We start from the raw sequence: 18007 nt of genomic DNA on the forward strand, positions 1-18007 counted from the left end.
TTCGGACCAACATTTTTTGGACCAAAATATTTTTGACCGAAATTTTTGTTGACTAAAACTTTTTATGACCAAATTTTTTTCGGACAAGCACTATTTGGGTCATGAGAAACTTTTGGGCCCCTTTATTTTTTTTTTGTGAAAAAATTTGATGCGTCCAAAAAAATTGATTCCCCCCAAACAAATTAGGCCCGAAAAAATGTGGGCCCAAAAATATTGAGTCCCCCAAAAAAACTGGGTCCCAAAAACTGGGTCCGAAAAATGAAGTCTCCCAAAAAATTGGGTCCGAAAAATGGGGGTCCAAAAAAATTGAGTCCCCCCAAAAAATTGGGTACGAAAAAATTTTGGTAAAAAAAATTAAGAATCCAAAAAAATTATTGGAACATAGAGATGTCTGAACATAGAGACGTCAGAACATAGGGATGTCACCAGTCCTTCACTGTTATTCATATTAATTTACACTGATCTGTAAAGTAGAACTTCCTTGTCCACAGCTGTATGTAATTGTATTTTTTAGACCATATCCATGCACCTCCTTCATGGAGGTGCGGGCGGACTTAAAACTCCAGTTCAGGTTAACCCACATATCCCAATGAATAAGAATCTCCCGGTGTTACACCCAGTGGTTCGATAACATGGGAACAACGTCTTAGTTGAAAGCTCAGATGAGTATATATGAAACCTATAGTCATGAACACAATAAACACCTAACCAATATATACACACAAAATTTTTTTTTAAAAAATGGCACTTTTGAGCATTTACCTGAAAATCTCCTCCGAAGCAACTTCTGACGGACGGATTTACCCAATTTTAAGTCTCCAGACTTTCTCCTGTTCCTCCAAAGATCATTTTTAGTTTCGTCAGCCATGATCGTTTAGCACATGATGCTACTAGCATATGGGTACCTCGAATTCCAAAATGTTTTTCACAAAAAAATCCTCAAACTTTGCTGGGTACAGTAAGATCTATGCAGACACAAGGATTATACAGTTTGTTGTTTAAAGATTCACCCTCAAGAAAACACTGGGCTGGCCCAAAGAGAGAAGGGCAGTCAGTTACACTCGTTTCATTTTCTGTCTGCTGTCGGAAAAAGAGGTTTGTTATTTCCTGAAGATTTCGAAACAGTCCCTCTAAAGGAGATACTACAAGTAACCCATCGAAAACCAGCCAAGCGTAAAAATTGATCTCTTGTTTTGATTTAAACAAAAAAGAGAAAGTCCCTGGAAAGCAGGAGTACTACAAGGTACTACCACTCTCCAAAAGAAGCCTAATCCATCGCCAACAGCAACTGCTAGTGGTCAAAAGGATTTCCAGGATAAACTATTTCAAACTATTGGGAGTACAATAGACCATATGCCAACAAAAACTGTGATGCCACTTTTTAGTTCCGTGAATGGCCAAAGTACATACGTTGTCATAGATACGCCACAAGACCATGGGAAACAAAACAAAACTGGGACTGAATCCTTCATTAATACAGGAAGTATTTGAAGTCAATGATGATCATAAATATTGAGAACAACACATACAGCCTTACAATACCACGCTAATTACATATCAAGCATATAAACTGATTTGCTATACTGTATACTGTGTACAGTACATGCATGCAGAACCAGATCCACAAATATATACTTGTGTTTTATCCCAGTCCAAAGAATGAAACTTTCAAATCCCTCCGAGTCACAATCCAATTAATGAATCAATCAGCTATACATACATCACTAAGCAATTATGCTACTTTCGGTTACAATGGTCTAGCCAGTGGATCACTAAAATGTCACATTACTTGTTTATGTTACTTTCAGGTACAATAACCTAGTCAGTGGATCACTATTAATTGTTTTAGTTTGTTCAAGTGTAACTCATTACAAACATTGATCAAGTGACTCAAAATTTATCAGCAGATTCAAAAACATATGCAATGTTGTAAAACCAATGCCCACACGAAAACGCCACAAAACTGCACAATTTAATTTTCCTGCGAGCTTGATTCCCTTCACTATCCCAGCAATGCAAATACCAAATTCATCCACTCCCGATAAAATCAAGCACTGTGTAACATCATATGGTACAGTAAGAACAGCGCTGTTTCTACACAGCTGTTAACCCTGGCTATAAACTGTAAAAGCCAAACATTGCAAACACAAAATGGATCTTTCAAAGTTTCTGATATGTTTCTGTAGTTCAGCAACAGTTATATGCATAAAATGTCTGCTAGTTCAACATTTCTAGTATTTTACAACACAACTTAACAGATATATGTACTGTATGTATCCCCTGTATGTATCCCATTGTATTATCTAAAACATTACTATACACCCACCCATGTAGATTACAGACCCTCTAGTCCTGATCTGAAAAATAAGACCTACATTTTATAATCAACAAGTTTTATCAAAGGAATAGATTTCAAACATTTTAGTTAGCATGACCTATTTTTATCGCCCCTGTAGATTGTAACATCAATATAGAAATGCACACTTGATCTTCTACCCTTACTACAAAACATGTTTAAAAATAATTCTTCCCTCTTAGAGCCCTAGAAGATGAAATGAGACACCAAGTCAAATTGACAAATAGAGTCCTGTCAGTGCTTTCCTGTCCTAGATCTCTTAATACTGACTTCGTTCTAAGATCTAGACTTTAATGTGAGATCAAAAGACTTTTTTAAATTGAGCTAGGCTACAGTATGTAGAATCATAGAATGAGCACTACCACGTTTGCACTGGGTGAAAATGTACCTTGGACCTTCCACCATTACATGATCAAATATGAAACATTTTCAACTATCATGAAGACAATTTGTCACTCAGCTTTTATTCAAAATAATTGTGAACTCTGAAAAAAAAACCAGCAAATGTGGTAAAAAATTGATGATGTAGTTAACATGTGTTTTGTTTTGTATGTCTTGGTATGGTTTATAAGGTAGAAAGTTGAAAAAGATTTTGACACAGTTTTGTAATATAAGCATGCTTTTGCAGTGTGTTCAGTTTTATGATTAGCAATTTTGACCTCAAGAGGCTTTTCATAAATAACATCTCAAATATCACTTTGGGCGACCATAAACTACCTACTTGTAAGATAGAGCTTGTAAAATAAAAAATAGCACAGAAGAAAAACAAGGAAAAAGAGAATTGAAAACCTCCCCAAATAAAGTGTGACATCTTGTAAAAGCTGTTCATATCTTTACATTGTGACAGTCATTGCAAGCTACAACCAGCAGAGAACAGTAGCTAAACCTTACTCCTAGCTAGTCGTGGTTTCATAGGTTATGAAATGTTTAAGCAACAAATCCCTCTCCACTCTCCCTTGCCCCTTCCACTAACCCTCTACACCTCCCATACTCTCAGAGAATTACAAATGTACACAATTGTTTTGATTATATACAGTAATTACTTCTGGAAGAGTTACTGTATTTGGCATTTACTGTAGCAAGTCAAAATCAAGAAACTAGCAAGAAAAAAGTTTAAGCAACTTCCTCTTGCAAGAAATTTACACTTTAGTATAATTTGGGTTAAAATAGGAACATTAATAAATTATTTATAATATTTGATACTAAACTGCCATAACAAGTCGGTGCCTTAGTTTGCAACTAGCCAACTTTCGGTTCTGATAAGGAAGGGTTAAACTCACAGCAAGTTATGGACTTCTGATTCCTGTTTTACTTTGTTTGCATGTGATCTAAAATTTATGAAAATATGAAAAAGTGTTTGGGCTCCAACTGAATGTTTGGAATCGAATGGAGTCGTTAACTACTTCCTTATCAATAATCTATGATGAAAACATCTTGGCGACTGGTTTAGGTTGGACATGACATTCTGTTTTTGAGCCATCCTTCCATCCTTGTTTAGTTTGGTATTATTGTTCTTTTGCAACCAAACGCTTAAAGCAAATGCTTCAAGGTCTGAGTTTAACTCATGTGTCACGCCGACCTCACTTGTGCAAAATATTTAACTTTATGCTGATATTTGTCTTTTCAAAAGCTTATTAATTTATATCAATTCTATTCACTTCAATATACAGTAATTCTACTTTATCAAATTCAATGAAAATATTGCTTGGTTTTCAAATCACAACCCTGCAAGTTAGAATGACAATCAAACCATACATACAATGTACAAGGGGCTATAGTGTGTAGGTATAGTAAGATTCTCTCTTGAATAAAACAACTAGCTTGACTCTCTCTCTTAGCTAATTTCTCCAATATCTGTATTAATACCTCAAACTCTTAATCAGATGCAGAAAGCCCTCGCAATTAAGAGTTTGACTGAGACAGTAACAGATCAAAGTCTAAAAAGTCTAACCAAATAATATTGTCAACGACGACGTAGGTTATCGACATCAGCATGAACGCACACAAAAGACAAACAAAAACAATTTGTCTAGATCTGTTAATCATTGAGTAGTACAGTGCAAGATGAAGTAAACAACAGATCTGATCAAGGAGAGTTGTTTGTAATCAACATCCCCCGCAGACACTTACCGGTTTGGGGATTTACAATCGACTAGTCTTACTGTGCTCCATGTCTTCCGACATTAACAAATAAATGCATTCCCCTATCTACCTAAATCTACCTAAATTCCACGGATGTATTCCCTATGTATCTATATTGTTAAGGTTCTTATTCCACAATTAGCACAAACGATTGCTTCTAGAGCTGACTGGAAGAAAAAATGCGATTGACGTGAGGGACAGGTACAGTAGGTAAACACATAAGTGCCCTGCACTATCCAACTTTGGGCATTAGCACTAGTCTAGCAGCATGCATAAGAACACCATGAAGAAACAAGAATACAACCTTTAAGAAGAAAAAGTCTTCACAAAAGGAAAGACATCGAAACAAACTGAAAAGATCGATTCACCAACTTTGAAAATACCGCCCACGCAGACGTATTCAGCATAGATCAGTATAAAGTTCCCTGCACGATACGCTTTGAAAGAGCTAACAAAACCAGGAAGTATATCGGCTTACCGGCCTGCGTTCAGAGATACTGTATATGGAGAAAAACAACCTAAAAGACTGCCAAGAAACTCAAGTTAAGTTGATCCTTCGGAAAGAAACTAGAAAAAAGACTCGCTGAATGGTTACGGACAGATCGACTGAAGACAATGTGCGAGTGGCACGTATTTGTTACGAAACAAAACTGACGCTTTTCGTAAAACAGGAGCTTCCAGCTAGGATAATTTAAATGCGTACGGTTATAAAAACAGTAGTCCTATGCTGCCTGTTGGAACAAGCTAACTTAATGACCCTCGTGCTGATGTAAGACCCATTTCCTTTCCAGCGGTGCCTGTTTCCTTCCCGCTTCCGGGATCACCCAGCACCCACACAGGTCAACACTACGCTTTCTTTCATTCTTTACCTGCAAAGTCTGAACTTTTGATATGTGTGTAGATATATCTCAACGAGCAAATTATTGATATATATACCGATTGACTATTATGATCACATCTAGCCGTATCGCACAAAGGCAAACATCCGTGAGCTCCAATTTCATCATTAAAGGCCAAAGTATATATGTCGGGACCTAGCCAGGATCAAATAACAAACAAAATCTTGATATCCATCAAAATCCGGATAACTTTCTTTAAAGCAGCTTTTCAACAGGAAATAAAAAGAACTTAAGAGATAACTTTTAAAGAAACTTTCTAGAATTCCATTGAAATCCCAAATTTGGCTGACATTTCATCACATTACAGCTCTTGCATAAGCTTCAGTATTTTGTATAATTTCAGTGAATTTCACATCCCCAAATTTCAAATTTGCTTGCTGACATTTTGACAAACCAAAAAAACAACTAATTCTACATCTTTGATTATTTAACATCAAGCTTTGTCAGAGCCTATTGTTATATTCCTGATAGGTAAGGTGGATCAGAGTGTACTGTATATATTAACATCCCTCTCCCCCTTCCCCACCACAAAAAACATCCCACCTTCCTGCTCTCTCTCCTTGCTGCCACAAAATACTATTTCAGCCTTATTCATGCATGCAAACATACATGCCACTACCATGATAATGAGCAAACAGCTGTACCATTCATCTAACTATTACAGGATCCATGGACTACAGTACTAAGTTGTACATACTCTTCTAACAGGGAACTACTGGTGTACATACACAGACAGCTCTGATTACACTGCTAGCATACTGATCTAACAGCAAACACTCTTTTGGCTAAGATCATGTGTAGTATCTGTTCCCTTTCGAGGGGAATGGTGATACACACCCGACGATGATTACACAGTCACAATCTCGATGCAAGGGGACTGGGGTTGAGAGTGGATCAGTCGTTTGGTAGTTTGGTTTTCGTGCCCAGGTTCTTTCCTAGGCGACTTTTCCTTAAAAAAAAGCAAACACTCCATAGCAACACCTCCATTTCAATAGTCACTTGCCTAACAGACACGCATACTGTACATCAATCACATTACAAACCTATTCTAAGACTAGAGTATGGAATCCTACCAGACCCTGAACAGAGGACACAAACCTACTACTAAACACTTTCTATGTTCAGTATACTATGTACAGCCTCCTATGCAGTATAAGTACAGCCTCCTATACAGTACAGTATATATTACAGCCTCCTTTGCAGTATATTACAGCCTACTATGCAGTTTACTACAGCCTGTGTACACCTTACCATCAATCCATCCATTCACAAGGTATGAGTACAGTAGGCAGTGTACAATTGCAGAAACTACACAATCTGAAAAAGGTTTGGCAACACCTCAAGTAAGATAACCCCACCTGAATAATATTTAGCAAGTAGATTTGCAAAGATCTGAAGAAAATCCATAAATTCCCAAGTCCAGGAATATCAATTAACAATACACAATGCACAGCAGAATGACAAAAGAGAGCCAAGGTAACAAATTTCAACAGAATAGGTAAAAAGCACTGGAAGTTGTTGCAGTACCCCAAGTGGTAAACAACACCAATGGACCACTAGAAAGTAAACTTTCTGTAGCAACAACTGAACTGTGTGTAACCTTGACATACTCCCACAACCAACACTAACTATATAGCTGAATAATGCAAACTCAGTGACTTGTGCAGTGAGTGCTATAGAAACACACATACCATTCTCTGTACACAAACAAACATCCTGGTATTTAAACATCCACCCAGCTAGTACAGTGGGTATTAGCACACTCCCTGTGCAGATTAGCTCTGGGTGATGACCTTATTATGCTTATTCCTAGGTCCTCAAATATTCCAAATCAATAGAATACTCAAAAAGGATGGAAATGGCACTTTTTTTTGGTATTTTAAAAGGAGGTATTTTCCTGAAGTAACTAGCACTAGTTTGTACATAAAAGGAAAACTCTATGTAGGAATAATTTATCCCAAGTAAATATAAAGTATGCTGTACCTATATTTTATGAAAGACCTTGACAAAGAAAATTAAAAGGGGTACTATATGAATGATAAGTCCATCAGTAACCTCCCTTCCCATACCCCCCTCCCCCCAGCACCTCACCTTCCAAAATTCCATACTGTGCTTGCCTGCTTTACACTATTATATTACAATGGCATTCTTTGCCGTAGACTTCAAATTACGTTCTTTGATTAATTGTATTCAATTATCCGGCCCATCACAGTGTATTTTTTTTTCACTTGAGCACTTCCAAAACTATTTTTAAAAAAATTTAAGGAATTTTAAATAACTGCAAGCACTTCATTCAGGTACCAGAAATTAAAACTGACTTGCTCATGATGAAAGTAATCCGAGTATATATATCCCATGGAAATAAGATATGTCAGGTAATATTTTGCACTTCTGAAATTTGGACATGTGAGAAGAAATGGAAACCATTCCAGTGGCATATTTGTATTCGTACCAATAATGCCAGCATTGTACTCCAATTTATCTTTTGCTTTTGTGCTATACCCAGGAATGCAGAATGCAACATTATGAATGTCACAAAGTGGTGAACATGAATGCAACAAACCAATATATGTTTTGCATATACTCTCTACATGGCAGGAAAGTTTTTAATGTCACAATTAGCACAAACGATTGCTTTAGATAAAGAGCTGACTGGAAGAAATTATGCGATGATATGAGGGACAGGTACAGTAGGTAAACACTCTAATCTTTCCACAAATAAAAAAATATATAGCAGCAGCTCTAAACAAACTAAAAAAGTTAAATTCGACCTGATGAGAAATTCCAAAACTGCTCATCTAAATAATGACAGCTGTCAGCCATTTTGTACTTCCCCAAACTGCAAAAAGATTGTGCCACTCGTTGTCACAAACACTGTAAACATTGAACCCCTCGCTGTGCTGTTAAGTACGACTAGAGTCCAAAGTAAAGTGCTATACACATAACAGATGAAAGAAGATTAACCCCTCGTGAATCCAAGGAAGGAAATAAAGAAATGTTCTCCAACGGCAGATTGTTTTTTAACCCTTTTGAATAATTGAGAGAAATGAGCGATTTATGATGAAAATCAAAGAATTTCCTCCCACAAGTCTGTAGCCACCTGATTCATCTATGTCTTCAATGGCTCTAGATGCACTGTACGCCACACAATGCGTTTACAATATTTGCAGCTCAGGAAATTGTTAAAATTTGAAAAACGAGACTTTACAAACGGTTAATTGTCTTAGGCAGCGTGCATTGATAGCTAAACAAAATCATTTCCTGGTGCCCCTTTCATAAAACAGAGACTTTTTTCCAGATGTTTGAAATCTCATCGCCTCGTGCTGGTAGTAAACTCACCCCCACAACGGTGACGACACTATTATCGCTTCTAAGTTTTGCTCTCTACAGTATCAATAAATTTTAATAAATCAATAAATAAAAAAATCATCAGTTAAGCTTTAAACAGCTTTTGATGTGGAGTTACTTTTAAATTAATAAATTACTCGATCCTACTTGACACTAAATTGTCAAATTCATTTAGTAATTTTTATTGTTAAAATTTGCATTGGATTACATAATGATAGGGAAGGTGTTGTTCAGCTCAACAATGACATCTCAAGAATCGAGTCAAGGTTTGTATACTAGTCACTCACTCGTTAATGCTTCACTTGGTGAATGAAACACTACACCAAAGATGATGTGTTTATAGTTCAATCAATTACAATCTTAGTTTGGGTGATATACTGGGGTGGTTTCTTTAATGTCATTGACGATGAAACAAAATGATGAGTTAACTTAAAGCAGCATTTTCGATTCAATGTCAAGATTTTTCCAGTTCATAATTCCTAAAGTTATGACAAAATAATATAGAGGAATTGTACAAGGTCAATATGTTTGGAATAATCGCAAAAGGAATTTTGGTTTTGAAATCCAGTGTGTTTTACTTCCAGGTGATTGATTCACACCAATGTAACAACAGTTTTGGTTGACAGCTAGCTTCACAGTTGAATAATAAATCTCCAATGCTACACTTAGTGCAATATGCAACAGTAATACACAGAGTGTCTAATAGTCAGAGGTACTGATTGTCAGGGCCTGGCACCAGGGAAAAATATGTCACTCCCCCCCCCCCCTCCCCCACCTTTTTGCAATCTTCATTTTGTGTTAAGTAAATTACAAAAGTCAGAATATATACTATTTCATATCCCATGTTTATACCCAGACACCTTTTCATGTCTTCCTGGATACCCTCTATATTTTCCAGAGCTGCAAGCTGAAACTAGACCACTGAAGCGATAGCCCTCGTGATTCTCCTCCTCCTCCCTCCTCTTCCCACCTGACTCCCCCCTCTCTCTCTCACCATAAAGACAGGTCAATATAAACTCACCTGGATGTTTTTTAATGGGTCTTGGATCTGTACTGTGAGGAAGAATCAATGCTGCTCCTTTAATTGCAAAGAAACATTCACTGTGAAGGAAATAAATATAAATAAATATAAATATAAAAAATATAAATAAATATATAAATTTAGAACTTATTAACACAAATAAAGTTCATTACCAATCAAGCCTTATAAATAGGAATGATATTAATTTTTTACACTGAAAAAATGTGAACACTAACTCCATAGCTCGATGACAAACAATCACACGATTTAAATATAATATATTCTGTGTATACATGCCTTACAGCTTGCCATACAGCAAAACAGGTCAACAATATTTCTGGAAGATTTTCAATATATATGTAGTCCGCCCACAGTGTTTTTACCTCTACCCAAATTTCTAGGTCATATATCAAGGCATATATGTACCAAATCTTAGCCAAAAATTGAATTGGAACTTTTATTTTATTTTTTTGATTTCATTGAATGACATTTGAAGGATGTTGAGAAACAAATGATTTGTGTACATGGACCACCGTCAGCATTGCTTGAAAGTTGCAGGGCTCTAGGAACTAATTATATGTAATCTCTCATGAAGAAAACTGAAAACCCCCGCTGTAATCTGTGTGGACATAGAGATGAAACAATTGAGCATCTTTGCTGGGAATGTAATGTAAGTTCTAATTTTATATTGGACGTCTAGCAAAGGATTATTAATAGACAGTTTGTGTTTTCAAAAAAGGTATTTTCTTTGGATATCAACTTTTGCTAAAGCATCCATTGAACTTTCTCATCTTTCACATCAAATACTACATTTTCCAGAAAAAATTTTAAAATGATAATTTAAATGTGAATGAATTTCTGTATAAACTTAAATTTGCATTACAGGTTGAAAAGTAATTAACAATTCTCCTGGGCCTTTTCCTTATAGCATTTTAAGGTCTGCTTTTGGCAGGTGCCGAATGTTATTTGAGTAACAAGATAAATGTTAAATGACTTTACTAATTAATTTTGCATATAATGTAGCAGGTAATACCTGTTTGCTTCAATTTCCTTGTGTCTGTTTGAGTTACAGACAATATTTGTTGTTACTCGACTGAAAGTATATTGAAATATATGTTGGCCATAAAAAAAAGAAAAAAAGAAGAAAGTTGCAGGGCACTGCATGTATGTGTAAATAATGTTCATTACCACTTACCAGTGAATAGCTTGTGTTATTTATGAAGTGTTATTCAATATTTCAAAGTTACCCTAGTGCAAGGATTCTCAAAAGGTGTCCTACATGCCAAATAAGAACTGTGTAATAATTCATTTTGCCCTCTCCTACACACCCACCTCACCTGTCCCTCCCCCCCCCCAAATTTTATTTTGCAAACATGATCAGGCAAACGGATCCTCCAAAGGCATTTTTTAGTTGCAGTCTATTGGGTATACGAAAAAGACTCCATAATTTTTTCATCGCCAGTCCTAGTTCGGGATTTTTCATCCTATGATTCAGGAGAAGTGAAAATTTGAACCTCACGCCAACTTAATCTCATATATTTTGAACAGATTAGAACGATGAGCGACTGTGACATCATCGCTGCACTTGGTTTCCGGGGCTGCAGGGACGCTATCATTAGCAAGCTACAATGTAGCTAGGAAAGTTCAAATATCTGAAAGTAAAATAGTACTTTAGATGGAAACTTCCTGGTGAAGTTGCAAGTTAGCAATCTTTTGGAGAGTTAAAACGTTCCAGAATTCCTGAACAAGTTTTTCTTCATAATATGTTGTTCAGATACTTGTTATTTGAGAGATCTTTCGTATTCATTGCCGTACATGTAGTCTTTTCACATTCCTGTGTATAATATCAAGGCCAAGCTTAGAGTGAGATCTGATCGATTCTGACCAATGTGCCGCACTGAAGTCACGTCTCGACGTAAGTCAGTGTTAGATTCCAATTTTCTGGCAGGACGGGCCAACATTTCAAGCACTCTATCACAGAAACTAAAATTCATCGCAGGGCAAGGCTTAGAAAGATACAAAAAAAAAAAAAATTTTTATGACCAGAAGGACTGGATCTCATTTTGCACTAAAAGATTCCTTTAAGGCTATAAAATGTTATTACCTTTATACCGTCGTACTGTGCCCCGACATACATTGCTTCTAAAGTCTAGGGTATATGAAGTGAGACTGCTCTTAATCTTAATCCCTGCCTTACAAATAGTGTTAGCAACTTTCATAATCTTTTTCTGCACTGCACTTTACATGTTGCAATAGTGAGCTAATTTCACAGCCGGCCTTGAATTTTAGTTCATAATACCAAAGAGGGCGACACTCAACAGTTCCCAGGAATGACCTCATTATTAATGAAAACTTTGCAAAAGACTGCAAACTGTGTCATGTACACGTAGCTATGAGCAAGAAAGTAAACAAATTGATATGCCAATTACCATATATATGAAATGAACTTTCCAAAATTTTTCACTGTTGAAATATTTTTTTTAATCATTGTTCTGCTAAAATTGAGACCAGTGGCAAGGACGAAATTATACTACCAAGGTTCCCGAAAAATCCATACACAGTGCGCTGGCTTACTGACACACATACTAACAAACAGAAACTTGGCAAAAGCATCCAAAATAGAACGTTTTTGAGGACAATGTTTTTGATAAACTGTATATTGGCTACAGAGTTACTGTACTAGGTAAAAGCTCTTTAATCACAATAGAAACAAATGTTATTGGCCTAGAAACCTGGTTCTCCCTAGCAACCACCTTGATGTACTTTACTGTGTACAAAAGGTATCATTGATCGTCTGTATGTTGTTGTTTAGAGTTATATACATACTGCTAAATGCTTGTTATATTGTTCTTGGTCTTGAATATCACGCACATGCAAACATTAACCTGTATTTATATAGACCTAGATACGCTTGCCAGGAAAACATTAATACAAGGGACAGATGATTCATAACACTTTGAGGAAGACTTTGTGAGGATTCACTTTGACTCTCCCAGAGACGTTAAATTATTAATTAATTAATTAATTAAGGAAGATCTCTGTTTCTACATCATTTGAGATTTTCCTTCCGATCAGGTTGCATATCAGTTTGCATAACAACAAGGGCTTAGGGAAGATTATAAAAAGGAGGGGGCATTACAGTACAGCAAGAATTAGGAGAGATACGGGAGGGGGGATTACAACAAGGGATTAAGAGAGATTATATATAGGAGGGGGCTGTACAACGCAGGATTAGGGAAGATTATGTAAAGGAGGGATGCGACCAGGCCTAGTCATTCAAGCGGACTCTCTCCCGCCCACAAAAATAATATATATACATTAAATAAAACTTAAACTGTAATAAGTTAAAAAAAAAGTAATTATTTATTCAAACCACACTCCTGGGTCCATGCTTGGGAGGGGTGAGGGCATGGTGTGAAAGGTGAGTGCAGGATGCATCTTGTAATTATGGGCTGATATCAAAATAATAATGCACCTGAGTGTTTTTCTTCTGGCTGATTTACGTATCGACAGTACATAAACTTTTTTGTTCTGAGTGGTTAAATGTCGTTCAGTTGCGTGTGAGCTACAAAGTACATCAATTTAGAAATCTTTTAGTCCAACTCAGTGTAACAAAGTGCTACACTTATCTCCTTATTTTGACAGTACACAAATTACCTATAACCCAGTGTCAGAAGGTAACAACAACGGTTAATTTCAAAACTAGAATGAACTGTTAATTAACACCAACACTTTGGTGATGATCAAACTCAACGCGATGCTACATTCGGTCCTTTAGCAAGAACGATCGATTTTTTGCCCTTTTGGCACTCCAAAGATGATGGATGACACTGCATTGCACTGACAATGTTGTTCTATTTCTTCTCCATCTCCATTCATTGTTCAAGATAACCAGTTTATTGTAGGTTATTCAAGGTTACCAGGACATTCTAGACACGGTAGAATGAGGGTGCTAAGGTTGTGGTTAGACAGGTAAGCAAGAACGAAGTAAATCTATTACTTCCCCATCTACATTCATTGTTCAATTTTGATCTGTATTCGTGAATGTGGAGAAAAACCATCCTTAAGGGTTGAAACGTGAGGCCCTCTAACTTTATTCATTACCTATATTACTATATACTGTAGGCTTTTTGCAGTAGCTTTAGCAGTTTGTTAAAATTCTGCTTCTTTTTTTCTCTCTCATTCATCAAAATATTTTTATAGAGATGAGAATACCAGAAAACTTGTTGCACACTTAACATAACAATGACTTCCATTATTACCAGACGATAAAATCTGTTTGGACTAAAAAGATAAACCAACTAAAGATCTACACAAGCAATTTCCAGATCTACAGCTGTTTAATATAAAACAACTTCATGATGGTATCTTCATCCATCCTGCTGATGATTAAAGGGAATGCTATCACTTCCTCCTTAGGTCAAGGACGCATAATAGGTAAGTCTTTCTTCTTGAAAAGTAGTTGAATTAATCACTGAAATAAACCGGTATAAAATCTCCAGGTTCGATATCACCGGCTCTTGTAGTTAGAACTTGATGGACAAAGCAAGGCCGACTGGACTTTTCAATTCCAGTTTACTATATTGTACCAGCTAAAGACAAGTTGATGATCTTTAAAGCACTTTTCAAGTATGGTTGGCAATGCTATGCTATGCTGGGTATGACTCAAAATTAAATTGCAAAGGAACGTACTATTAAAGTTAAGAATCCCTCATTTAAGAAAAAAAAAATTTAAATATTTTTTTTTTAAATATTTTTTTTTTTTTTTGACAATTTATAACAAACCAATGTTTTATGATGATTTACCATTAAATGTATGCAAAGACAGATTCACACCATCATACATATTTATGAGTAATATATTCCAAGTGCTAATATGCTTATTTTTATTTCTGTCATTGCAGGGGGATAACATAAGAGAAGGATGAATGGAGAAGAGGTGGATGGATAGGGGGAGAGGACACCACCCAGAGGAGAGTGAGGTGAGAGCAAGCCACAAACCTGCAGGTTCTGCCTCCATCTTGCACCTTTTTCATGATGCATTCAGCTTTAACCTCGGACTACGAGAGCTGACGACTACACTGATCAGCTAAACCAATTAGTATTGTTTTTTTAATGAGTCCAGATCTAATGTATTACTCTGGGATCCGTCCAAGGTAATGTCCTTCACATCCTAGGTATATATATTTCAACTAAAGTAAAGCCAGTTCAGTTATTGATCCATGGGTAGATCACTGTATAGTTAGAGTGCAATTGTTTCATGGAGACAGGTATGAGGCTGAGGACTAGCAAGTAAATGCCACTATTGTTACACAACTGCAAACGATTAATTTAGTTGATATACTAATCCTGTTGAAATAACCTTTCCAAATTGTTTGTACAAACAGTATAAACGTGACTCTGGACCATCAACCATTAATAACCATTGACTACTGCAATGTCGTTAATCCTCAGAGAAGAACTGGTCAGTTATTAATCCTTTTGACAAATTTTCAATTGCAATAACAAAATCAAAGTTATAGTTAAATTCACAGTGATGCAATAATATTTAATGAATCCTTCTCCAGGCAGATCTGAAAGCCTGCACGATCAAAATTTCCCGCACGCAAAAGAGCAAATAAAAGGTCGTAGAAATGATCGATGATTGAAACTGTTTTGGTTTGCCTTTCAATTGCTAAAAGTCGAGAAAGCGCGTCATGTCTTAGAGACAGAGAGAGACAAAAACATGCATGTTGACATGCTGAAAGACAGTTCTAATTATCCAGTAATGTCAAAAACAAAAGAGTAGTCAAAGAGCTGTCTCAAGTCTCCTAGATATGAGGGCATTGACAACGAAACTCTGCAGTTATGATATGATCATAAAATGTACGGATTACAAAAGAGTCTCGCTTTACTTCCTGGAAACAAACAACAAAAGACTTCAGTTTAATTCCGTATCACTCGAACAGACGACACAGCCATTAGGTCTTCTCTCCACCATGCCACTGACGTAAATGGAAATGTAATCTCTAAGGTCTGACGAATGAGAAAGGCAATACCCTACAGAACCATCCCGAATGACAAGGAATATTTACTTATCTGGGTACAAAGATTTGGCAAACAACTGGCAAATGAAGTAATCAGAGGTATAAACCTTTATATCACCAGCTTCGAACCGAAATAAAACTACCTGTTTCACAATTAGGGGGGCCTGCTTTAACACCTTTGGGGTATAATAATGCAAACTTCCTCCTGGCTGTAACATTCTGTAGTATTAAAGGATGAACAAATTGAGTCAAATTGGGAGAGCGATGTGCTTTGGGTAATTATTTCAGACAGGAACAGACAGATAAGACATAGACATAATGTCTGGGCACTATGATGGCCAGAAACTTTTAAAACAAGAATGAATCAAATATATGATATTGGATAGTAGATACAGGTAAAGCTTAATACTCCAGTAGCGGGTAGCCTTTATTAAATTTGCTAGATTCTGCCAACATGGTCAGCTAAATAGCTCATTTCTATGAGTACTGTAATTCAATATGGTACTTAAAATTTTCTTTTTTTTTATTTATGCCATAGGAAATTTGAAGGCATGAAACATGAGATTTTTGAAGGAGAAGGAAATTGGGGCAGTGTCCTAGATGTGAGATTGGGGGAGCAGTAGTAAAATGGTACCAATTCAGTCGAGATGTTAGATCAGGAAAGTGCATTTAAAATGGAGACAGGTTGGAGAGAAGCCAAGTAAATACAATGTTTTGAAAACATAACAATATGATCAAGTGTATTGTGCAGACTTAATGCATCTGTTCCTTGCTATACTGTGCGAACAAAATACATCAGCACAAAGTAAATAGTAAGTTCCGAAAGTTGAAAAGCCAAAAAAAAAAAAAAAAAAATCTCAGTTAATTTGTAATTTAATGGAATATTATAAAATGATATGAGCTCTTTGTTTGCTCAAAATTTGAATAGAGTACTCTACTTCCGATAAGGTGCGAATAAACAACAAGGAATTGGACCAGCAACAATAAAACAGGTTTTTGGAGAGCTAGCTTTTCGTAAACACAAATTAGTGGTGATGAATAGGTTTGAGGTGCACCCCACACCGCCTGGGCGACTATATCGTCAAAAAGAAAGGGCTTGACTGCTTCTGAAATGGTTCAAATTCCCAAGTCCAAATAAAAGCACAAACTGTTTTTAATAATTGGACCTACTATAGGCTTGAACTTAATTGCTCCAGGTTATTGCACGAAATCAGCTGGGTGCAGTCAACAAAATTTCACCTATTTCTTCCACAACAACTCTGAATAGCAATTTGTCTTACCGGGGAATGGCTGCTCTAAACAGCAGGTAGCAGCTCTACTTCTTTGTTTCAATAGAGATCTGCTACACTGTATGAAAACTGCAGCTTCATAATGCTTGAACTGTATGGCAACACACACTCCATAGGTTTGGACACATCTATGCATGCACACTTTGTGTAATTGCGTGAGACTATAGTTGGAAACTTTGAGACGGTGGGATTCATCAAGGTTCATCTATATTTATAATCAACTGTCATCTAGGATTTCATGAACAATCCAATTTGTTAATGAGTGAAGAACAATTGGTTAACAATGTGTCAATTGAGCCCTTCCCTTGCCATATTTAGAATCAAAAGGCATGGCAGACTGAGAAGAGGAGGGGGCGGTAGACTGGAATGGGTCAGTGTCTGAGAAAGGGTGATGCTAAAAATGTTACCAGATGCCCTAGACATGGTAGAACAAGAATGCAGTTGTTGTGAGGAGACAGGTAAGGGAGGATGTGATGTAAATCTCTGAAAATTTACATCTAGGCATCATTCTTACCTATCTAAAGATCTTATCAGATATGTGCGGGATGCTAAAAGAATAAAGTTGAATGCTTGGAATACATTTACCTATATGACTCGCAGAAAAAGGTTAAACTATTTCTCTGGACAGTGACTTAAAGAGTAGATTAATGGGTTACAAGTAGATTTAAAAGTTTATTTATAGCTATAGGGAATTCCAAAGCATAAAGAGGCCAGGTCATGAGCAGGTCATGGGCAAACTGACTCACAGGCATCCACCAATTTGAAAAAAAACTCTCAGATGACATTTGAAGCCATCTTCCTATTAAGAAAAGCATGGAATCAAGTTTTAAATGGACGCAGAATGGCTTAAGATGTTCATAGAGAAAGAAAACAAAATTAAACAAAGAAGAAAGAGCAGTACTTATACACATTTATGTAAATGTTGG

The 18007-nt window shown here is 36.4% G+C and overlaps 1 protein-coding gene across 12 annotated transcripts in view; it reads right to left on the minus strand.

Moving 5' to 3' along the window:
• Positions 1 to 18007, minus strand: part of LOC139980644 (uncharacterized) — an 82105-nt gene that overhangs the window by 32840 nt on the left and 31258 nt on the right. For 4 of the 12 annotated variants that reach the window (XM_071992433.1, XM_071992434.1, XM_071992435.1 and 1 more), the window contains one exon: positions 9767 to 9846. In XM_071992433.1, coding sequence (XP_071848534.1) covers positions 9767 to 9846 — 80 coding nt within the window. Of the gene's footprint in view, positions 1 to 762; positions 5906 to 8168; positions 8309 to 8361; positions 8473 to 9766; positions 9847 to 14767; positions 15563 to 18007 lie in introns of those variants that run through there. The other 8 variants (XM_071992436.1, XM_071992443.1, XM_071992442.1 and 5 more) reach the window with 8 other exon arrangements.

The sequence above is a fragment of the Apostichopus japonicus genome, chromosome 15 (assembly GCF_037975245.1).
Source record: "Apostichopus japonicus isolate 1M-3 chromosome 15, ASM3797524v1, whole genome shotgun sequence".
NCBI lineage: Eukaryota > Metazoa > Echinodermata > Holothuroidea > Aspidochirotida > Stichopodidae > Apostichopus > Apostichopus japonicus.